Raw genomic sequence first — 24,243 nt, 5'->3', positions numbered from 1 at the left:
TCTCTTTCTCTCCCCCACTCCTGTCAATTAAAATAAATAAATAAATAAATATATAACATAATTCTCTTAAAAAAAACAAAAAAAGCTCCAGATTCAATCACTCCTAAACTGTCATTGCTGCTATTAGGTAAAGGTGTGTGTACTGGGGAAGGGAGGGAGATCGATTTTATGAAAATGACATATTTCAGGTGGCATCATTTTCAGAAAAGATGTTCTATTTACATTTTAAAATTTAAAAAGAAAAACAACTGAAGCAGAAACTGAAGTGTTAAACTTCAAAGTAAATGTTTCTTTACCACAGAGATAGACCTAAAATAAATATATTTAAGTGTTTTAAAGAGTTTATGAAAAACATTAAGAGAAAAAAAGAAAACTAAACTATTATTGGGACCAGGAGTTAGCGTAATGGCTATGTCGCTGGACTCCCATGTAGTAGACTGTGGTTCGAGTCCTGGACTGGTGGCTTAAACTCACGCTGGGCGTGTGTGCGTGCGTGCCCAAGATCCCGAGAGGAGGATGGAGGAGAAGGGATTGTGGCGTAGCTATCCCCCCGGGGGGTGATTTCTCCCTTTCTGTCTCTCTGTCACTGTCTGTCTGGCGAGAGCACAGGCCCTATAGCAAAAACCTCTAAAAAACAAACAAACAAACAAACAAAACATCATTTCCATTTTAATAGTATTTCTTGACTGTTTCTTGTGAAAGATAAGGAATATTCTAATTATTTGTATCTTTCCTCTTTTTACCTCTCTTTCCTTCCTTCTAACCTGTTTTTGTTGATTATTTTACTTTTGCATTGCTAAGGTTTATAACAAATTCATGATTTGCTCTATGGCAACGATTTCAGGTAGTTAGTCTCAGTTCTAAATTTAAGTATATTCAGTAGTAATCTATATTTAGATATATTTTAGTGTTCATTCCGTATTTGAGTACAGTCTCAGTCCAATGGTTGGGCATATCTCATACAGGCCTACACCTGCGCTGATTAGTAGCACCTCTGTGCTTGAGTGGACTTCGGGAGGAGCTCCGTACCCCAGAGTACTGAAGTAGCACCTGCATGCCCACGCGCACTGCAACAGTCGCTCCGTAACCCAGTGTGCTTCAGCACCGGCTCTGCCCTGGAGCACACTTCCACACCTGAGCACACTGCCGCAGCCGCTCCATAACTGAACATAACTGAGCATACCTTAGTACTGGCTCCGCCCTGGAGCACGCTTCCACACCCGAGCACACTGCCGCAGCCGCTCCGTAACTGAGCATAACTGAGCACACCTTAGTACTGGCTCCACCCTGGAGCATACTTCCACACCCGAGCACACTTCCACACCCGAGCAGTTCCCAACCCCGGCCACCTGCCCCAGCCGCTCCGTAACTGAGCATACCTTAGTACTGGCTCCGCCCTGGAGCACACTTCCACACCCGAGCACACTGCCGCAGCTGCTCCATAACTGAACATAACTGAGCATACCTTAGTACTGGCTCCACCCTGGAACACACTTCCACACCCGAGCACACTTCCACACCCGAGCACACTTCCACACCCGAGCACACTGCCGCAGCCGCTCCGTAACTGAGCATAACTGAGCATACCTTAGTACTGGCTCCGCCCTGGAGCACACTTCCACACCCGAGTACACTGCCGCAGCCGCTCCATAACCAAGCATAGCACCAGCTCCGCCCTGGAGCACGCTTCCATACCCAAGCACACTGCCGCAGCCGCTCCATAACCAAGCATAGCACCAGCTCTGCCCTGGAGCACGCTTCCACACCCGAGCACACTGCTGCAGCCACTCCATAACCCAGCGTACTTTAGCGCCAGCTCTGCCCTGGAGCACGCTTCCACAGCCGAGCACACTGCCGCAGCTGCTCCCTACGGCAGTACACTGGTCGCTCTGTCCTTGAGGAATTCTGTGTGTTGGGAAGTCAGTCGAACGTTCAGCACCAGCTGCCCACCTCCAGAGGCCTTTCTTTTGGTTTACCCTCTTCCTGGCTGGATTTCACTGCGAAGTATGTTTTTCCAAGACTGTACTTTACTTAGGTGACAACGTGCGGGAGAAAGGCTCTGGGGTCATTTTTCTCTTCAAAACTTTGCAGACCTAGATCCATTAACTCTGGCTCTGAAAGCTGCAGGGACTGATGCACTTGTTCCACCTGGAAGGCCGAAGTCTGCACCAGTTCAGCAGTCTGACGGGCTGAGCCCTAGGGCCACGCTTCCTAGAGTCACGTTTCCAGAGGTGCAGCGTGCTCTTCTGATTCAGATTCGGGCTTTTTTCCTCCTTTTCAGGGAAATAATCTCACTTCCCATCATATCACGTCTTTGATTTTGTAGGTAGCAATTAATCTGATATCAGAACTATCTTCTGCCCCCCATATGTGTTTGTTTTTCTCTAATTATAATTATTTTTGCTATAGGGCATATGTGCTCATCAGAGACAGAGGGACAGTGAGAAAGCACCCCGGTGGGAATAGCCACACTGTAACCCCTTCTGCTCTTGGGAGTTGTGCTTTTCAAGCCACTGGAACTGTGCCATTGGCCAAGTGGGACTCAGCTGCCTAAATCATGTGCCACAGCTGGCCCTCGAGTTATTCTACCTCTTGTCTTTTTCAGATACAATCTCTGAGTAACTCAAGCCTTTCCTCTGGAGCAGTGGGTACATTTTTAGGTAACTTGTTCCACTGAAAGACTGAGCTTATTTACTCTGGGTTATACCTCTACCATTACATAGTTACACTATATATTACCCAGGTTGGATTTGGGTTCTCCCGGCTCTTAACGCTGCAGCTCCCCGTGCCAGGGAGGGAGTTACCAGCTGGGGTGGTGACTCTGTAAGGGCCGCTGATTCTCCTCCTGACTCCGCTCGGCATCTGCTGTCCAGGATCTTGACCTCGGGTGCAGAGCCCGGCATCCTGCGCTCTAGCACTTTGTACAGCCGCACAGAGAGGGGTGAGTGGACGGGGCACGCCATCTCAGAGCCCACTCTCCGGGCTGTGCATGTCCGACGGTAAGGCCCTCTCATCTGTGCAGGATGGGACGATGCCCACGGGGCCCTCCAGCTCTCACGGCTGAGTAGGCAATCCCGAACCTACCTGATGCCACAGGGAGCGAGGCTTGTTTCTTCACTTTCCGGCAGCTGTACCACTCTCATTCTGAGCGTAAAAAGCAATCCAACTCTGTTCCCCTGCCATGGCTGCTGACTGCTGGCCATGAGCTGAGACTACACTGCAGCCCTGTACTCGCTGCTTACTGGGCTGCTACCTCCCCTGCTTGTTTTTTTTTTTTTTTTTTTTTTTTTTTGAGAGGTTTTTGCCATAGGGCACATGCACTCGCCAGACAGACAGACAGACAAAAAGCGAGAAATCACCCCCCGGGGGGGATGGCCACGCCGCAATCCTTTCTCCTCCATTCTCCTCTCGGGATCTTGGGCACACACGCACACGCGCCCAGTGTGAGTTTTAAGCAACCGGGTCCGGGACGCGAACCACGGTCGACCACGTGGGAGTCCAGCGACATAGCCATTACGCTAACTGCTGGTCCCCCCTGCTTGTTTTTAACGGTTTCTTGTTCTGTTGGTTCTGTGTAGAAGTTTCAATCTACTATCTTATTATTTTTATTTATTTATTCTTTTTTTTTTTGGCTATAGGGCACATGCACCCACTGGGGGGAGAGAAAGAGAGAGAGAGACAAAGATGGAAAGTGAGAAATTATCCCCCCAAGGGGGATGGCCATGCCACAATCCCTTCTACTCCACTCTTCTTGGGATTTGGGGCACGTATGCACACACACCTGGTGTGATTTTTTTTTTTAAAGGTTTTGCCATAGGTCATGTGCATTTGCCAGAGAGAGACTGAGAGAGAAAGTCAGAAATTACCCCCTATGGGGAATGGCCATATCACAATCCCTTCTCAATTCTCTTTCTGAGGTTTTGGGTACAGACACACACCTAGTATGAGTTCCAAGTTGCTGGGTCTGAGACTTGAACCATGGTTGTCCATGTGGGAGTTCAGCACCTTAACCACCAGGCTACTTGCCAGCCCCAACCTGGTGTGATTTTCAAGCCACTGGGTTCCACACTCCAACTGCAGAGTCGGCTATGTAAGATCTGGCCACCATTCCCTCCATGCCACCAGCTGGCCATCACATACCATTGGCCTGACGACTCCCTGACTGCTTCCTAAGAACTGCCCTGGGCTCTGGGCTCCATGGCTGGCGCGTGGCGGGCACCTGGTGCGTCGAGGCGGGGAGGCCACCACGACCAGTGCCCTGGAGAGCTGACAGGACTCTCTGCATCGCTGCAGGCGGTGCCCATACTCAGCGCCAGATGCAGATTCCTGTGTGTGCTTCGTTTTAACCCAGAGAACGGGGAGACCCAAGTAAGATGTTAGCGTTGTCATTGGCATGGCTGGCTATGTTTAAGGGGAAGAGGCAAAATGCAGAGCTAGACTAGGAAAGATACTGACCCAGCTGCTCACGATGGAGCTTTAGGAGATGAAACACGAAGAATCTTCCTTTTTATTACTTTGCATATGTGAAGTGTATTACTCTCAACTGAAAAGATGTTAGGTGGGACCACAGATGGCATAATGGTTATGTTGCTGGACTCCCACATGGCCAATCGCAGTTCAAGTCCCTGACCTGGCAGCTTGAAATTCAGGCCGGGCGTGTGTTATGTGTGTGTGTGTGTGTGTGTGTGTGTGTGTGTGTGTGTGTGTACACCACAAAACAGAGAGGAGTGTGTGTACATCCCAAATCCAAGAGGAGAATGGAGGAGAAGGGACTGCAGCATGGCCAGTGCCCCAGGGGGCTGATTTCTTGCTTTCTGTCTCTCTGGTGAGTGTGCTCTATGGCAAAATTCTCTCTAAAAGAAAGAAAAAGTGTTAGGAACACAAAAGCAAACACACTTCCAGAACTCTGTGGCGTGAATTCGTCCCCGGTCACACACAAAGCCCTGTCAGAACTCCCTGACATAATAACCAGCATGCCGTCAGAGCGGCGACCCGGCTGATGCCCAACACTGTCCCGGTCACACACAAAGCCCTGTCAGAACTCCCTGACATAATACCCAGCATGCTGTTAGAGCGGCGACCCAGCTGATGCCCGACGCCGCCAGGAAGGCTGCACCTGCTCACTGCCATGTGATGGGACCGCATGGGCACGCAGGAGGGCCACATCCACCTCTCAGGGCAGCGAGGGGCCAAGGCAGGCCCCTACGTCCTGGCCTCTATGAGAGCTGCACTTGGCCATGGCCAGATTCTGACTGTACGCGAGTATTTTTACTTATTTATTTGTAGGGAGGAAATAGAGTATTTACCTTTTACTTTACAGTTTTAAGTTATGTCTGATTTTCAAATTATTCTCACGTACATGTAAGAGGTAAGAGCGACACTACACGCAGTGCGCAGTGACTGGGTGGAGCTAGTTAGCACCCATCACCTTAAATGTGCGAAATAAGGCCTGTCGTTTGCTTCTCAGGGATTAACCTGAGGACACTATGAAGTCAAGCACAGAGAGAATACCAGATGCCCCCACTCGTGTTGGAGTGCAGGAGATCTGGACTCACAGGAGCAGCAGGACCGCGGTTAGCGGGCCGGGAGGACTATGGTCCACAGGTGTCAAGTTCCTGCTAGGAAGAGCAAACGGCAAGTCCTTGGGTACTATTGGCTCCATGTCTTCCTAAGCCTCAACTCTCTCTACGGGGTCAGTGACTTTTACTCGGCGAAGACCTGAGAGCAAAAGCAAAGCATTCCCAACTCGATCACCCTGGCTTTTCAAGACCCAAGTCCGAGGCCGCCACGTGTAATCACCGGCCGTCCAGGCGACTGCAAGGGCGGCTGGACAAAAGGGCTCCTGTTGTCAACATGCGGCTGCAATCTGAGTACCAGCCATTGACCTGCCAGGCTTCCCTGGTGCCCTGCTTAGGACGCGGAAGGTTCTGTTACTCTGCCCTTGCAGCCTATAACTAGAAAGGGCCGTGTGGCGGGACTCACGTGTGCTGTGGGCCTTCTCCCGAGCCGGTACCTACAAAGCTTCCAGGGTTTAAGAAACCTCAGTCTCTTAGAGCTCCAGAGAATCTCAAGTTCCCTTCCTCCCCTCTTTTGGACTGCCTCTCTTAAACCAAACCCTTCAACATTCTGCTCTCTAGAAAACCTGCACCGCCCAGGTGGTGCTCTGCTGCTCTGCTTTCCTCCCCTCTGTGACAGCCGGCTGGCGCTGGTCCAAGTCCGCTCCTTCCAGTCCGGCTCCCGGCCCATTTCTAAGGTTGTGCTTGGCGGTTTGTGCCCTGTCTCCCCTGGCCAGGTCTAGGGCCCCCGGCAGGGCTGGGTACCTGCTCTGAGCCCCCGGCCTCCGGGCAGGCAAGGCTCGTCCTCTCTAGGGCTCCCCACTCAGCTTCACCTTCATCCTTACAGTCACTTACACTGTCCTCTGACCCCCAAGGTATAGGACACATCTGCTGGTGTCCCCACTGCCCCTCCAACTAAGTTTGATTTGAGTCATTTAGAAAGAGGCCTGGCCCGTGGCTAGTCCCGAGGCTGGCCAGTGGGTGCTCACCGTGGTATATTCAAAGTAGTAAAGGCAGTTGTCAGTCAGAATGAACCAGCGTCTTTTCCAAGTCTTTACCCTGCCACCTGCAGAGCAAACAGAGGGGCTCGTTCGACAGCAGACCACCAGCGGGCCCAGGCTCCTCAGAGAGGGCGGGGAGGGGAGGCGGGGCAGGGTGTCAGCACGGTTAGACCACGGCAGGTTTCACACCGGTAACAAGACAGCCAAACAAAAGCATCTTCCACGAAGTGAAAGTCTATGGGTACGAGCATAGCAAGCGTGTTGAGTGGCACCCGGAGATGAGGTTGGGACAGCAGGATGAGGACATGGCTGGGAGGGGACCAGGGCAACGAGGACACGCGATGCAGATGGGCCTGGCTGGAGAAGCGTCAGCGTGGAGCGGGTGGTGACAGTCGGCTAAGACAGCGAGGCAGAGAGGGCCGGCTTCCCGAGCAGACTACACTGGCCCTGACGACCAGCCCGCCAGAGGCGGTGTGCCAGAGGAGAGAATGGCAAGCGCAATGCCGTGACCGCTTCACCATCAGACCCGCAGTCTTCCAGGACACGGACTCGAGCCCCGTGGCTGGGTCCTCTAGCCCACCTTTCCACACTGGCTCTATGTGGGGGCTAGCATTCTGAACCAAGAAGCTCCCAGGGGCCTCAGGAAGAGTCTACTCGTAGGGAGAGGTCAGCTAAGAGACTTTTGAGCCTTTCCAAGGCTTGCCAGGACTAGCGAAGGAGGAGGCCTGGGCCCGGGGAGCACTGCCGGAGGCTGGGAGCACAAGAAGGCCTTCCGAGCCCTTTCATAGTTCTCGGTTAAAGATCGGTGGGGTGACGGAGTTGTGCCATCATGGGTGCTAAGGAAGAGGAGATTTAACTGCACACCGATCTGAACAAGGCCAAGCCCTGCTCCCAAGTCAGGACCACAGCCCTCCTCTTCCTCCGTTTCCCTTGGGTCACATAAGCCACAGAAACCACCCTAGGGCCTGCGTGTGGTAGGACATGCGTGGTGTTCTAGAAACGCCCCATGCCTGTGCTCTGCCCTTCGGCTCTAAGGCCTAACCTGCAGAGGCCAAGTCTCCCATGAGCCTGTCATGCTCCCCCTGGACCTCATCCCGCCGAGGTACAGCTGAGCAAAGGGGGTGGTTTACGAGTACTGGTCCCGACTGCCAGGACCTGCCCGTGTGCTCGCCCCCATGGAACCTAGGAGTGAGCTATGAAGTTAGGAAGGCCAACGTCCAGGACAGGTCCTGGCAGGTGAGTGGAGGGCTGCAGGATCCTGAGGCCATTCGACAGCTCTGCGTGGGGCCTCAGTTCTCGGGGTGGTGAAGTGACTGCCCCTTACTCGCCGAGATCCTCAGTGACACTGCCCTCGGTCAGGAGAGGGTTCTATCCTGAGTGAGCACACTCCACCAGCCGAGTGACCTCCCCGCAGGGACGGGGGTGCTCCCTGTGAGCGCTTGCGTCTGGCTCCCAGGACTATACGGTGTGAACTAAGAGCGAAACTATAATACGGCATGCATGAGGAAAACAGGAAAGCTGGCAGAACCAAAATAACAAGCAGAAGAAAATATATTCGGAATTGGAGCCAATTTGTCCTTTGAAAGGAATCTTTCCCTGTCTCAGTCCGAACTCTGGCTCTGGAGCCTTGGGCATCCATCCGTTCGCCCATGGGGCCGGGCACACAAAGGATGCCAACCACGCAGACCTGCGCTCCATCCGGGCCGCCAGCCGGTGCCTCGGGGCATGCGGCATCATGGACAAGGTGGGTCAGATGCCGAAGGAACGGATGAAGGGAAACCAGGGGAGAAGCAAAGCCACGAAGACTCCCCATGGCAGCTAAGGCTTAGTTATCTCCCCTGGACGGTGGCATCACTGGGGGCCTCGGGGACGCGTCCACGTGGAAAAGAAAGCGGACATGGAAAAGCAGACAGGTCAATGAGCACCGAGGACAGTCCCTGTGGAACTCCTAGGACCACCTCCCATGCAGGCTCCTCGGCCCTCCTGGGACCTCCTCAGAAAGCCAGGCCAGGAGCTGACTTCCCTCCAGCCGAGGACAACCTGACGACTCTCCACACACTGGAATAGCTGTCACTTTGGGGAGCTGCTCTTTTTTTTTTTTTGTTAAGGTTTTTGCCGCAGGGTGCATGTGCTCACTAGAGACCGAGAGAGGGAAATCACTCCTCGGAGTGATGGCCATGCTGCAATCCCTTCTCTTCCATTCTTCTCTTGGGATTTTAGCCACACACATGTGCCCAGCATGCTTTTCAAGCCACCAGGCCCGGGACTCAAACTGCGACTGGCCACTTGGGAATCCAGTGCCTTAACCACCATGCACCTGCTAGCCCCAGGGCTGTTCTTTCAGGTGTCGCTCTGCGTAAGTACCATTGAGGCACAGACCTGAGGCGCCCCCGGGAACATAGGACTGCTTCCCCAAACCCTGCAGTGGAGCGTGGGTACCAGCAGCATAGCGAGAGGGGCTGGGGCTCTCTGGGGACTCTCTAAAAAGAGGAGGGAGGGAACCAAGTGAAAGACAGTGCAGAGCTATCCTCCCTAGGAGGGAAATGTGAGGCCTTCAGGTGGGGGTGGGTGGTGTGGCTTTGTTCCCAAGTTCGCTTGGCATGGTTTTGAGTTTAGGAAACACCTTTTCTGAGAGCAAAAACACACTAGGTACCGCCTGAGTCTCTGCTCCTGGTCTGCTCCTTGGTCCTGCTGGGTCAGAAGCACATGGCTTCAGTCAAGACCTCCTCCTCTTCTTCCCAACGTCAGAAGTTACTCTCACTCAGGTTCATTGCAAATGTCAACTGAACTCAACATACAGAGCTCAAGCCTGGCCAGGGGAAAGGCAGTGGGTACTTTCTCTGTGCCCACAACCCATCTCACCGGGTCTCCTCCTGGCTGCACTGGGGGAGTGAGCCCCACTGTCTGCTGCACACCACGTGCCTCGAGAGGGAGTGCGTGACGACCACCCCAAGCCCCTGATCCTGACCGGTTCCCTAGGGACTGCATGGGAAGTTAGAAGCAGCATTGACACTACCACCAGCAATTATAAAACAAAATAACCAAAAGTAACGAAATAGGCAATGCTGCAGCAATGACACGGCCTGGGCAGAGCGAGCGAGCGGGTTGAGGGGTTACATACCTCCTGGAGTTTGGGGCAAGGAAAAGGAGAGCCAAAACCATGGAAACATACAAATGAGGAAGAAAAGAAAATTAAAACAAAGAAATTAAACCCGATTCCTTAACTGTCACGTGCAATGTATCAGTCACATTCCTGTCTGCCTGGGGTGGGAGCTGGCTGTGAAAACCGACAGGGCAGGGGTCGTGGTCGCCCACCGCCGCCGGGCATGGGAATGAGGCTCCTCTTGCACGCCACGTCCCCACTGGGGAGGGCAAGCTTAGAGGTGCCAGTGAAAACCCGGCCCCGAACAGGTCCAAGTCTATTTTTCCAAAGCCAGCATGTTATTAGTGTAGCCAGAACCCGGAGCAAAGATTACTTCAGGGAACATTAAAACTTCCTTTGGATGGTGTCACATTTTAAAGTGTGTGTGAGAATGCACACACACATACACACACCCACGAATGCACATGTACATATGTGTGTACACAAGAACACAGTCCTACACACAGACGATACACACGACTAACCCGGCTGGAAGCCCCGCCTCTGCGGCACGTGCACGGGCGGGTGAGTCCGTGCGCTAAGTGAGTCGCAGAGCAGAGGGCCAGAGGGCTTGGCGGGGCCCACAGAGTAATGCAACGACCTAACAGTGAGCTCCACGTTTCGTTCAGTTTTTCTCTTTTTAAAAATATCGGAAGCCTCATGAATTTGCATGCAATCCTGATGCAAGAACCAAGATAATCTTTGTACCATTCTAATTTAGTATCTGAGCTGTCAAAGGTAACATTTAGCATTTAAACAAATTTCACTGGAGGGGGATCAAACCTAAACTTGGACACACCCACAAATCTCTAGTCGGTCTCCTTTGAACTCTATCTGCGTGGCACTGAGGGTGCGGGGCAGCACGCTGCCTACAGGGGCTTATAATCGTAATTGAGCCTTCACTTCAGAGAGCCCCTGGCAAAAAGAGACACACGATGCTGGCCAAGCCAAGGGGTGGCCGAGTTCTGGCCGGTCCATGGTGTTGAGGGGAATTTATGAATTAGAGCATCATGCGTAAGCACAAGGACTTGAAGTGTGCTTTGCAAAGGAGGTGTGAACCCACTGCTGTCAGAACTCGTCAGAACTGACAGACCCTGCAGGGCCCTCCGGGCATGTCAGCCCTGGTCAAGCAGCAGTGGCCGTTATCCAGTCTGTGGGACAAGGGCCTGAGCTGGTGGCGGGGGGGCATTCAAATTGAACATCCCCCACCGATGGGGGAGCCCCACTCGTCAAAGGCCGAGGTAAGAAAACAACAGAACAGTAGTCTCTCCGTGGCCACGGACAGGGCGCCCTTATGCCCAGAGTCGAGAGCTCACCCTCTGTGGGAAGCAGTTCCTAGAATAACCCTACGTGGATGTGATTGCATCTGAAAACCCCACTTCTCTTCCCTTTGGTTAACTGTCACCTTCACGGCAAGTGTGACTGCACCTCAGCAACACAAGGTCACTTTTGGCAAAGGACAGAGGAATCTATTCTCAAGTTTTGTGAATGAAAACCATCGGTGTGGCTGCTTCGACTGGAAAGGAGGCGGGAGGTCGACCAGTGCTGAGAGTGGGGGAGCGCTGTGGGGGAGCCGCAGCCAGGGCTCTAGCTCGCCATGCACGCTGCCTGGGGCCGGATGCAGAGGAGGTGATGAGCACTGGGGAGGCAGGGCGCCAGGTGCACGCCGTGTGGCGGGGAGTAGGGAGATGGACACAGCTGCGCACCCCCCCCCCCGGGGGGGGGGGGGGGGGGGGGACCGGGGAGCTTCCCCCCCCCCCCCCCCCCGTGGGTGGTGGGAGGGGACGGACCGGGGAACTGCTGGGAGACAGCCCGGCCAGTCGGTTCAGGAATGGAGCCCACACGCAGGTGACATCCATGGCCAGTGGTCCGTGCTGCAGCTGTGCCTTTGTCAGAACAGAGTTCGCCGGGAACTCTGTCCAGAGCAGCGCCCCCCGCCCACCCCCTCACACCACGAGCTGGCGCACACGCGCACGGCAAGCTCGGCCTCTCTCCCCAAGTCTCCACCTCGGCCCGGGCCGAGGGCTCTTCCTTACCGAGTTTCAACAGCCAGCCTTCTCGGTCCGGGTTGAAGAAAGTGTGAGTGAGGTCGTTCCCGTCATCTTCGGGGATCTTAAAAGGTTCATTTTTTATGCTCTCATACAGATTCTGGGGGAAAGATGACATTGCATATTTCTGACTCTAGAAATACTTTCTCTCCCACCCAAGAAGAAAAACTCGGTCTTCCTTCGCCCCACAGCGTTGGTGTAGCGCCTACAGGAAGCCAGACGCCCTGCCTGGCACCCAGAACAGGTCAGCTCTGGCCTCAGGCAGCTCGAGGTGACGAAGACGGACAGATATCTCCTGGGTTAGTCAAGGAGAAAGGGGAGCACCCGGACTTCTAGCTGAGCCCCAGCTTCGGACTCACAAAGGCTTCCACTCTCCCGTTCCTCGTTCCTTAGCTGGGCCTCACTAGCAATCTCTTAATAAAACTCACAAAATTGCACGGATTAAAGAGTGCTCGCTGCGTCGCACACCTCTCCTCTTTCCTGCATGTAGGGTCCTATTCCCAGCGGACTACAGCTTTGGGAGCCCCCTCACCAGCTCACCCGGAGCAGCTCCTCGGGCAGGTCCCCCCCGTCATTGATGCCCCGATTCATGGCGATGAACCTCTCCACGGTGGGCTTGTCTTTGACGTTGGGGTTGTGCAGGCTGGTGTTCAACATGATGATAGCAAAGGACAGGACGTAACACGTGTCTAGACAAGAGACAAGCAAAGAAGAGCCATTACAGGCAAGGAGATCCGAACCACCCCAGCCGGAAGGATGAGAAACACCAGATGAAATGACAACTAAGGAGCCAAGCTTGCCAAAGGGTGGGATGAGTCTACACAGACGGATGTGCGCCAGGTACACTGCTGTCAAAGGAGTGAGGCGCAGAAAGGTACCAAGTATTCGAGACTCAAAGACCAAAAAGGGGACCAGCAGTTAGCATAATGGCTGTGTCGCTGAACTCCCATGTAGTTGACCACGGTTCGAGTCCTGGACCTGGTGGTTTAAACTCAGGCCGGGCGTGTGTGTGTGTGTGCCCAAGATCCCAAGAGGAGAATGGAGAAAGGATTGTGGCGTGGCCATCACCCCCGGGGGGTGATTTCTCGCTTCCTATCTCTGTCTCTCTCTGTCTGTCTGGCAAACGCACGTGCCCTATAGCAAAAAGCTCTCCAAGAAAAAAAAAAAAGGAAAACAGGCACCCTGTAGAAAATCCAAAGAACACGAGGCATGAGGCAGGAAATGCGAGCGGTCAGTAACCCCTCTGCGTGGCAGTACTGAGTCTGCTTTACCTCCTCTGGGAAATGTCCACGTGGTGCACGTACCGCAGATGAACCTCACAGACACACGCTATGGCAAACTGGGAGTCAGACTCACGTGTGTTCTGCCGGTCTTACTGTCACTGTCCCATGTCAACAAAAATTCTTTCTTTTTTTTTAAGAGGTTTGGCTTTCAAGCATGTACACTTGTCAGAGAGAGACAGAGGCAATAAGAGGGAAAGCAAGAAATCACCCCAAGAGGGGATGGCCACACCACAATCCCTTCTCCTCCATTCGCCTCCTGGGATCTTGGGCACACACGCATACATGCATGCATGGCATGATTTTTAAGCCACCAGGTCCAGGATTCGAACCGTGACTGACCATGTGGGAGTCCGGCGACACAACCACTATGCCACCTCCTGGCCACAGAAATTATTTATAAATACATGGTTTTTAATTCATCATGTTTGTTTTCACAATTCAGAGGTATAGACCCTGATTTATGTTCCTAGCACCTTTTTGCTGGACTTTTCGATTATTTCCAGCCTTTCACTATTACAAACACCATTAAACAAGGTCCCAGCAGGACAGGACACCTGCTCTACAATGTGGCAGAGTGATGCTCTGCCAAGCAGATCGATGGGGATGGGCAAGGCCGCGGGCTCCCGTCTGAGGCCTGGCCAAGTACTCCAGGGTAGCACGTGCCCTGCCCCTGCCGCGACCCCACAAGACCCTGGCAGGGCGCCCTGATCTCTCCTCAGAATGAATACACTTTTACAAGATCCCCGGGCATGACTCCCAGCCCTGGTGTTCGAGAGGCCGCCCTGCTGAGAAGGGCCTGGGGCCACCCCCACCTGTGGACTGGAACACCCCGCTGTTGCACTGGCAGTACCGCTGGGCGAAGGCCTCCATCATCCTGTCGATCTTCTGGGCCTCTCCGGGGAGCCGGAAGCTCCACAGGAACTGCCTACGAGGGAAGACGGTGCGGTGCATTGGACTTGGGAAGAGGTCGGTTTCCCCTTGCTTTTTAAGCAGCTGATGATTTTTAATAGCAAGAGTAAAGGGAGACCTGCTGGGCGCCAGTCTTTTGTGTTACAGAACCCTGAGCAGAGGCAAACTTACATGCACTCCCTGTTCTCTAAGTGAAAGCACAGCACTTGGGGCAATAAAAACTTCGTCCCAGTGCGTGGTGTGCCCTGCTGAGGCACCAGGCTCTGAGGCAGGGGGCCACTTGGGAGGCCCAGTTCCCAGTCCAACTTAGAGGTCAGTGCAGTGGTGCACTCTCGCAAGCCCACACAGGGGGACGGCAAGGCTGGGGCTGGCCTGGCAACACAGGGAGACCCCGCCTGGAAACGAGATCAGAGAGCTGGCGTGCTGGCACGGCCTGTGGTCCGGCAGGCGCTGGGCCAGGGGCACACGACATAAACGGGCCTTGTTCTAGAAACTAATAATAAGGCTTCCCTATTGAAAAGAAAGTTCCTCCTCAGAATAATATACAAGACTGAAACAGAGGTAATGCTTATTTTAAACAAACTCCAATTTCCAGAAATCAAGATGTGGTGGCAAAAAACGGGAGGTTTTCTCGTCAGTGCATACAAAACAGATCCCTCTAAGTCAAAGACCCATAGCTGATGGAAACAGTTCAGAATTAAACTGTCTAAAGGACAGCACAGGAGGCGATGCTTACACCCACAGCAGCGAAGACGCCAACAGTTTCTCAAGAGGTACAAGGTCAGAGACTTCGCACAGTGATTTCTAAACTACAGATTAGAAGATTGTAAAACTCAAGTATTCACCAGTTTCCAAAACTTCAAGGCCTAAGGAGAGTTTTTCCCAGTCTATGGTCAGGATAAATCGTAATTTAACTCCTCTTGACTGTCACTTCCAATCACAGGGTTACAGACTGCTTCCATTCAAGATATTCAAAACAATCCCCAAAGAGATGGACCGAGTAAAATGCCACGCAGGCAGACCTAGGCCGGAGGCCTGCATCTCACGCCTCCCCAGGTGCTCCCCCAGGACTACTCACCGCAGGGCCTGGACGAGATTCAGATCGGTGAACTCATGCAGCTCCACAAACGCGTGGAGGACCTGGATGTTAAACTCATCTCTGGGAGGAAGAAGACAGAAGACGCGGGGGAAAGCAGGAGTCACACACCTACACTGACACTGGGAACCGAAGGCCCGCTCTGCCCCAGTCAGGCCGTGAGTCCCACACCCAGCCCCAGGGTGAACTGGCCTCTCAGCGGCCATCCATGCACACAGGCAGGAAGGAGCCTGGTCGGCTGCACGCACTGGCCAGACGAGCAAAGCATGCCTGCACCCTCTGGAGAGGCCAACCGCTCTGCTCCAGGACAGCATCCGCTCAACGCCCATGTGGCCACGGCTGCCTTATGGCAAAAATCTCTCCAGGACCTGGAGCATTGGAGAGTCTCTGCAGTTCCTGACCAGGACGAGCACGCAGGCGTCCTCAAGGCCTCACCTCTCCCCCAGGTAGTCGCCGATGGCCGTTTTGTTGAGCCCCTCCCCTTTGTACAAGAACTGGGCAATGTCTTCACATGTGTTCTTCAACAGGTCATTCTCGATCAAAAACTGGATCCCCTGGGAAGAGACAGAGAGGTGACAATGACGCTCAGCCTAGAAAGTGCTAGAAGGGAAAAGGGCAGAGGAAGTAATGAGTGCACTGGACCCAGAGAAAGAGTCCAGTAAACACTCGCCAGCAAGCTCCCAGGCAGGGGCTAGGCCCAAAGCCACGACACTCACAGCCAAGCACGTGCCACGTGCTCCACGACGAGGCAGGAGGAACAGCCCCGCTCCAGGGAATGAGCCGCCCCTGTGCTACCCGAGCACTGCAAGAAGGCCCCCCCTCACAGACTTGGGGTGCAGCCGCCCCGTCTCACTTACCTTCTTAGGGTCCATGTTAAATTTTTTCCTGCCCATGGCTACCTGTTTGTTCCTCTGCATGTTTTTCCTGCAAAACAAGGAGCACAGCCATTTAAGCACTTCAGACAATTGGGAAGTTTTTGAAAGATTAATATAATTCCCACATGCATTCTGACTTACAGGGATTTTTTTGAAAGATCTATCCAGGAAAACAAAAGGTATAATTTGTGAGAGGTTGATTAAAACTGTCATTCGGGCTCTAAGTTCATTTACTCCTGCCATCCAGAGCAGTGGTTTTCTTTATAACATGGTTTTAAAACATTAAATTCAAGCTATAATTTACTTACCATATAGCATGCCCATTTTAAGTGGGTGTCTGAGTGATTTGGGGTGATACAGACACTAAGCTTTACTGCCACCCTCACATGCAATTTCAGGACATTTTCCTCACCCTTCACAGGTGACCCCATTCTTGCCGACACTCCAAGGCAACTGCACCCTGTGTTCTTTCCCCAGAGACTGCCTGCTCTGAACACTCTGTGTGAGTAGAACCGTGCAGTATCTGAACTTCCGTGTCTGGCTCCTCTTGGTTGGCAGGGCGTTTTCAAGGTGCACCCATGCTGTGGCATGGCACACCGAACTCAGAATATGATGCCAAAACCCACCGAAATACGAATATGGTCCTCTCTGGGATGAGTGATCATGCGAACTTCCGCTCATGCTTTTCTGTATATTACCAATTTTCCGCAACAAATGTGCATGACCTGCCTAATTAAAAATACTTTTATCTTTTTAAGGACGGACGAACCTCCTGTCTCAGCCTCCCTAATCGCGGTGACTACGAAGGCTGTCTCAGCTAGAGTCTCCCTGTGTTCCCCACACCGGCCGTGAGCTCACGAACATCCTGCCTCAGCTCCCAAGTAGCTGGCACTCTTGGCACACACCACAGCACCTGGTTCAAATGCAGTTTTCCACACTTAGAACTGAGGCACAGGGCCAGCAGCTGGTGCAGTGGTTATGTTGCAGGACTCCCAACATGGCCAACTGCAGTTCAAGTCCTGAACCCAGTGGCTTGAAAATCACACCCGCGCACATGTGTGTGCCCAAGATCCCAGGAGGAGACTGGAGGAGAAGAGATAGAGGTGTGGCCATCTCCCCTGGGGGGTGATTTCTCACTTTCCCTGTCACTGTCTCTGTTTCTCTGGTGAGCGCATGAACCCAATGGCAAAAACCTCTTCTGGTTTTGGCTATAGAGAGTAAGAGACAGGGAGTGAGAAATCACTCCCAGGGGGATGGTCATGCCGCAACCCCTTCTCCTCCATCCTTTGGGTGTGCATGCACATGCATCTGGCATGAGTTTTAAGCCATCAGATCCAGGACTCGAACTGTGGTCTACTCTGTGGGAATCCAACGACACAACCATTATGCCACCTGCTGGTCTGGCAAAAACCTCTCAAAAAAACTGAGGCACAATTCACATTCAACAAAATGCACATGTCTCCAGGGTGCTGCCCCGTGTATGCACGGCCGTTCTCGTCGGTCCACACCGGCACGCTCCCCGCAGCCCGCTGTCGCCTCTGCTGCTTCAGCTTAGTTCTGCCTGTGCCGGAACCTCACACGGGGAGCCGGTGGTACAAAGGCTTCCCCGACGGCACAGCGTTTGGGGGACTCCTCCACGGCGCTACGTGCTACTGGGTCATGCCGTGAGAGGCGGGGTAACAGTCTAATCTCCGCCGATGCATCAGTTCACCAGCTGGGAGACACGCTATTGCCGACTGTGGGCTGCTCTAGGAAGAACGCTGGAGAACTCCGGTACTTGTCTTTCCGGCATAAACCGTGGGCAGATTTTCACTCTCCTTGAGCAAATACCGGGGGGGTGAACTGCTGGGTCACAGTGTGGGGAATGGGTGACATGGCAAGACCACTGAGAGCACTTCACCCCAGCAGCACCCGCCTGCACTGGGTTCCCCGTCCCCCACGCTGAGACCACTTCACCCCCACCAACACCCGCCTACACTGGGTGCCCCCACGCTGAGACCACTTCACCCTCACCAGCACCCGCCTACACTGGGTGCCCCCACGCTGAGACCACTTCGCCCTCACCAGCACCCGCCTGCACTGGGTGCCCCGTTCCTGCGGTGTGATGTGGCGGTCCACGCTGACGATGTCGAGGGTTTCCCTTTGCAAACGCCTGTCGGGCGTTTGCCCATCTTTGACGCGGGCTGCCTTCATCATGGAATCACGTGTGTCCTCGACATCACACTTTGCGTGCAAGTCATTTTCAGGGAGAGGTGCTGCACATACCACCTCTTAGTCTATGGCTTACCTATTAACTTCCTTCTAAAAGTTATCATTTATAAAACCCGAAGTTTTACATTTTGATGAACTCCAAGTCATCCATGTTTTCAAAGCTGCAGTTTTTAAAAATGGAAAGTAAGATAGCTATAATCCAAAACACCACCCTGACAACGCGAGGCTGGGAGTGGTGAGCTGGCTGCTCTCTGGGAGCACGCAGCTTCCCTAATCCCTAATGGCACCGCCCACCTGAGTTTAAAATAACAAATCCAACGGTTTTATGAAGCCAGACAGGGAGACTTAGGCTTAGAAAAATATAGACACAGAGTGAACTGGAGACAGCCCATTTATTGCATTAAGCAGTTAGAAAACGGTCTGGGAACCCCATTCACACTGAACTCTCAAAAGTCACTAACATTTCATGTAATTACAAGAAAAATAGCACAAACAGTCCTTGTCGTCTCCATTACATGAAAGATCACCTCCTCTCTCACCCTCTCCCCTAAGCGTTAGGAGGCGCGATGCGCTCGCAATTCTGCCTCGGCATAGCCAGGCACTCCACGCTCTTGGGGTCATGCCACTCGATAGCAGCACTCGTCCAGCTTCCGCTCTTCACAAAGGAGAAATGAAAGCTTTACAATACGGACACAGTGGCCGACAGAGGGAGAGGACACAGCAGTCCCAGAGCACGTTACAAGCAGGCCGAGCAGCGTGAGCGGGACCTCCGAAGCCCGCGCAGGGAGGGGGACAGGCCAGCGTAAGCACACACTGCGAGGTGCACACCGTGCCACCAGGCAGAGGCCAGGACTCACTATCCTGAGCTGTGCCAGCAGGCACCATGGAGGGCGGGCACTTCGAGCCACTCCCAGGACAGACCGCCCGGGGAGGAAGTGGTGGACTCACCGTTCTTCTGTGGACCCCAGGTTTTCAATTTCATTAGCGACCTCTGCTATCTCATCCTTCAGCCTCTGCAAACGGAACGGAGACACAGACCAGATCAAAACTTCAGAAGTCTCATCTGACTCTCTTCAACCAAGAACAAAATGAAATAAGACAGACTAAAAAATCCAAGTAGATTAGGAAAATTAATCTAGTCAATGAATATTTACTGAGCTCCTACCAGATCACAAGCATTTCAGGGAACACAAGGTAGAAAAAGGTACTCCTGACCACACCAAGTTTAGTCTAGGAAAGAACTTTATACACTACGTAAAAAATATGTGCTACCTACATTTCCATGTATGCTATGTTAAAATATATATATTCCACTGAAAAATGCCTGCCTCGATAGTCTCTCCGAACAGATCTGCAGCTTAATTACTGAAGCACAGGAGTGACAGGAGACAGGACACTGCCCAAATGCCCAGCTGCGGGGCCAGCACTGCCACCAAGTGGCCAGCACAGGAAATTCCTGGTCCACTCCGCACCCACCCCTCCCTCCTCGTTAGGAGGGTCCTGGATGGAAGGATTCTCACAGCAAGGGGCACCTGGGCGGGGACTTGCTCAGCTTCCCAGCACCAGCCACTGAAACAGGAGCCAGAGGGCCAACGTACACTCAAGCCAGCACCGAGCAAGTCAAGTTTCCACACTGGGCCGCGTTAGGGCGGGGGGCCCCTCCTTCACCCTGCCCTGATGTTTTATGACGAATTCTAGAATAACATCTGTGTCAGGGCTAAAACTGAGCCAGCAAACAGCTTCTTTAACTATTTCTCACAAAGCTTGGCAGTTATTAAAAGGAACTTAAACAGTAAGGCTATCGCATACTAAGTACATGTAGTGACCAGAAATTATACTAAGTCCCTATAAATATTGCCTTGCATAATCCTGGCGCCTCGCAATGACGCAGATGTTTTCATTTCTGATCTTACAGATGAAGAAACAACGTTCAAAGACCAAACTGCTCTAACCTCACATCACTCCGTGTAAGTGCAGAGTAGGGCCGGCCTGTGCTCTGGGGCTTGAGGAGGCTAGTCCCACCTAGCCAGCCAGGTGGTTTGAACCCCAGAACTGGCAACTTGAAGAGGAAAGCACCCACACAAGCACACCTGTGCCTCCAGTCCCAAGATGATGGAGAGGTGGAGCAGAGGGGGCCGCAGTGGGACAGAGCCCCATGGCGGGTGAGGGGTGCTCTGTGTCTCTCTCTCTCTCACTTTCTCTCACTCTCTGTCTCTGGCAAACATAGACACCCTCTGGGAAAGTTTAAAAACGTAAGTGGCAGAGTGAGGACCTGGGCTCGGATTCCCTGAACCTGCAGCTGGCATGCTCACAGCCCCTCCTGGCCCACGCCTTGCTCACACCGGTGAGCACAGCAGCGTAAACCTTGCTCAGTGGGCAGGGAGCCTTGTGGCACTCCGGCTCTGACACTGGCAGTGGGGTGGACCACCCCACACCGCCTAACTAACGCTCTGAGCGTCCAGCTCTCACCTGTGAAGCGCAGGGTTATCAGCACCCACATTGTGCTCAGAGGGGTCAGTGCAGGTCACAGTGTCCGGAATCTGCTCTGGGAAGACGCCCTCCCTCCCCGGCCCAGGCCTCCTACCTGGATGTCGGCTAGCAGCTCCTGCTTCCGGCGGCGGATATTCTCCAGCTCTTGCCGCTCCTCTGCGGTCAGGTCACTGGGAACTACACGACAGAGGGAGACGCTGAACAAGCTGTCCTGTCCCAGAGTAGTAACTCCAGGGCCACAAAGGGACACAGACACCAGGAAAGATGCTGGCACCCCGTCCAAGATGGCCAGTGCCGGGACGGCTTCGGCTCCAGGCCTCACCTGGGTTACTACAGAAGGGAAGGACCTCGAGTGACAGGAAGAGCTTGGAGAAAGGAGCCCGGGAGGACAGCGGAGGCAGGAGACACGGCTGCGAGCTGACTCGGGCCGGCTGGGGGCACAGGACAGTGAGCGCTGCCGGCTGCCTTGCCATGCCCATCCCTGCCCACCGGGGCTTCGGGCCGCCACTGTCGGTCAACCTCACTTGGCCTCGGGTCCCCGCGGTCAATGCAACAGCTCCACTGTGCGGAGCGGAACGCCCCCAGGGACAGGTGTCCTTGACACCGTGAAGTGGGGCAGGGATGGGCGGCCCTGCGCACTGCTGGGAGGTGGGAGGAGACCTTGTCTGGGGACCCAGGGGGACATTCGCACACTGAGAATGGCACTCGGCTCTGGGCCGTACACCTCTGCCACTTCACGCCCTTCCACCTAGTTGGAATTGCTTTAAAATGCACTCTGCCATCGGATGGACGGGCCAGCGCTGACTCCCCAGGCGCAGCTCTCACCACGAAATCGTCCAGTCAGTCCTCCACGGACTCAGTGTCCTAGTGTCTGTGACAGGCGCTGGGGCCGGTCCCTGAGAGGATCGTCTGCGTGTGGCCGACGCTGGAAGCAGCACTGGTTCAGGCACACCCTGGCCCAGTCCCCCCATTTCAGCCGGTCTCTTAGCCTACTTGAGACGGGCTGTGTCATTAACAGCCGTCCCTGCCCTGGGCGGCTTTGAGAACCCCCTGGTGCTTAACCGAGCACAGAGGGTTGGCTCTGTGTCCTCGGGGGCCACTCCTGCTGGGGGGCAGGGTGGGCCCCGTGGCCCTGCAGTCAGTGTCTCGGTGGGCTGGGGCTCCATGGCAGGACAGGTGGCCACGGCCTTGGGGCACACTGAGTACCTGAAATGTACTCCCCTGCTGGAGATGGGCATATGTACAAAATACACACCAGACCTTCTATAAAAAGAAAAGTACCCCTTGAAGGGGCCAGCAGGTGGTGAAGTGGGTAGTGCTCTGGACTCCAACATGGCTGACCATAGTTTGAATCCTGGGCCTGGTAGACTGAAAAATCACACAGGGCACGTGTGCATGCATGCCCAATCCCAGGAAGAGAATGGAGGAGGGACTGCAGCATGGCTACCCTGACGGGGGCGATTTCTCACTCCCCTCTCACTGTCCCTCTCCAGCAAGCACACACATCCTGTGGCAAAAATCATTAAAAACAATTCAGTAATATTTTATTTGGTACCACGTTGATATGAAAAGAACTTGGAAAATAAGAGTATTTTCATTGCTCTCACGGGGCTTCTAGGAAATAGCTGCATTTGTGGTCCATCGTACCTTCCTATGGAGAGCAGAGCTGGACTAACACGCCAGCTGGGGGCACGGCTAGGGCACGGGACTACCTCCGCCTGTGGCCGTCACTTCACAGAGTCACACAAAACAACATGGGGGGCACCAGACCACAACGAACGTGGCCACGTGGCTACCCGCATCACAAGGGCCAAGTTTAGCTTCTTCACCGGCTCCATCCCATCCTTTTCTATAAAGTGTCTTTTAAACTTAACCAAGATCCACAATTAGAAATGCGTTTTATTGGGGACCAGCAAGTGGCGTGGTGGTTAAGGCGCTGGACACTCCCACACGGTCGACCATGGTTCAAGCCCGGACCTGCCGGCTTCCTTTCTCACTTTCCTCTCTCTATGTCTCTCTGGTCAAATTAAAATAAACGAATGAATAAATGAAATTGAATAAAATAATTTTTTAAAAAAAGAAACATGTTTTATATCACAGCCCAATCTCCCTCCCCATTCAAAATATCCAGAACACCCCAGCACGTGAAACGCAGACACTTCCCGGCCTCTCACTGTTGGTCTCGCAGGGCTGTGGTCGGCTCCAGGACTGGGTGGCCTGACAAGGCACGGGGCATCTCCTACCATCTCCCCTACGTCAGGGGCTGGAAGACAAAGCCACTTTGGAGGACTCAACAGACCACCCAAACCCAGCCCCAGTTCCTCCATGGCAGAGGGTCTTAAACTGAGTTGAGAACTCGGGTTTCATTCCAAAGGCTGCTTCAGGCAAAAGCCACTCTATTTAGAGCAAAAACCACTAGGAGAAGCCATGCAACGCCTCCCAGCATAGGCCCCCTCTAGAATACATCTTCAAGTTCATCCCAATTTCCCTGGGCTTCACAGACCAATGAAATCTCTACTCTATGATAAATACTATTTTTTTTGAGAGGTTTTTGCTATAGGGCACGTGCGCTCACTCACCAGAAAGACAGAGAGAGACAGAGAGACAGAAAGTGAGAAATCGCCCCCAAGAGGGAATGGCCACACCACAATCCCTTCTCCTCCATTCTCCTCTTGGGATCTTGGCCGGCACACACATGCATCTGGCGTCAGTTTAAGCCACCGGTCCGGGACTTGAACAGTGATTGACTACATGGGAGTCCAACCACATAGCCATTACGCCAGCTGCTGGCCCTGACTAAGATTTTCTTTTAAGAAACTAATTTCTAGAAGACAAATATTCATTCTAATATAACATGACTTTGAAATTTTGAAGTAAAAGTTCATTTTTTAAAAAATAGGTATTATGAGGACCGGTAGGTGGCGTGGTAGTTAAAGCGCTGGACTCCCACATGGCCAACCACGGTTTGAGTTCGAGACCTGGCAGTTTGCTTTTTTTACTTTCCTTCTCTCTCTCTCTCTCTCTGGTCAATTTAAAAAATGATGATGATGAATTAAACGAAATAATTTTTAAAAATCACAGCTATTCTGTTATGAGAAGGGGGTCAATAATTGAGATTTGATTTTGAAGCTATGAAGCTGGCTTAATCAGATCATCGATGAGTCTCTATTCCAAGCAGGACCAAAGCTAAATTCAAGGTCCTTATTAATTAGGTTGATGAAAAACAGATTGTACAAAAAAAAAAAAATCTACTACCAGACTGCTATGTACCCCGAGAAACCAATGTTCATCATTCTAAGTTGGAGCTTCCCAAGGGCTGCTTTCCATTCAGAACCTAAGCACCGCCCATTCTACACGAAGAGTCACCAGTGACTGGACGGTCACAGTCTATGAATAGTTTCCATATTGTAAGTTCAAATGGCACTTCCAGGCTGCCACCTTCCAATATACTATTTTAAAAACAGTAAAAGGGAATTCAAAAGGCCGTGAGCCTACAAAAAGTGTAAGCCTACTCCAACAGAACAGAAGGAAAGATCATTGGCAAGAGAGAGCTGTCTCTAGAGAGAGTGAGCGAGCACAGGAAGAGTGCTACTACCTCCTTCTAGAATATGAACTGCATGTTGGGACCAGCAG

General features: G+C 53.0%; 1 protein-coding gene across 3 annotated transcripts in view; it reads right to left on the bottom strand.

Annotated features, from left to right (window-relative positions):
• CYTH1 (cytohesin 1) overlaps positions 1-24,243 on the bottom strand; it is a 60,148-nt gene that overhangs the window by 11,335 nt on the left and 24,570 nt on the right. For 2 of the 3 annotated variants that reach the window (XM_027770754.1, XM_006145707.3), the window contains exons 2-10: positions 20,705-20,787; positions 19,069-19,133; positions 15,892-15,958; positions 15,470-15,588; positions 15,017-15,097; positions 13,842-13,954; positions 12,287-12,435; positions 11,734-11,846; positions 6,545-6,623 (exon numbers count right to left, since the gene is read on the bottom strand). In XM_027770754.1, coding sequence (XP_027626555.1) covers positions 6,545-6,623; positions 11,734-11,846; positions 12,287-12,435; positions 13,842-13,954; positions 15,017-15,097; positions 15,470-15,588; positions 15,892-15,951 — 714 coding nt within the window. In that variant the 5' untranslated portion in view covers positions 15,952-15,958; positions 19,069-19,133; positions 20,705-20,787. The remainder of the gene's footprint in view (positions 1-6,544; positions 6,624-11,733; positions 11,847-12,286; positions 12,436-13,841; positions 13,955-15,016; positions 15,098-15,469; positions 15,589-15,891; positions 15,959-19,068; positions 19,134-20,704; positions 20,788-24,243) is intronic. The other variant, XM_006145705.3, reaches the window with a different exon arrangement.

Source organism: Tupaia chinensis, unplaced genomic scaffold, assembly GCF_000334495.1.
Source record: "Tupaia chinensis unplaced genomic scaffold, TupChi_1.0 Scaffold000159_1, whole genome shotgun sequence".
In the NCBI taxonomy this organism is placed as follows: Eukaryota; Metazoa; Chordata; class Mammalia; order Scandentia; family Tupaiidae; genus Tupaia; species Tupaia belangeri.
The sequence above is the reverse complement of the archived record's forward strand: the minus strand, read 5'-3'. Positions and strand labels throughout refer to the sequence as shown.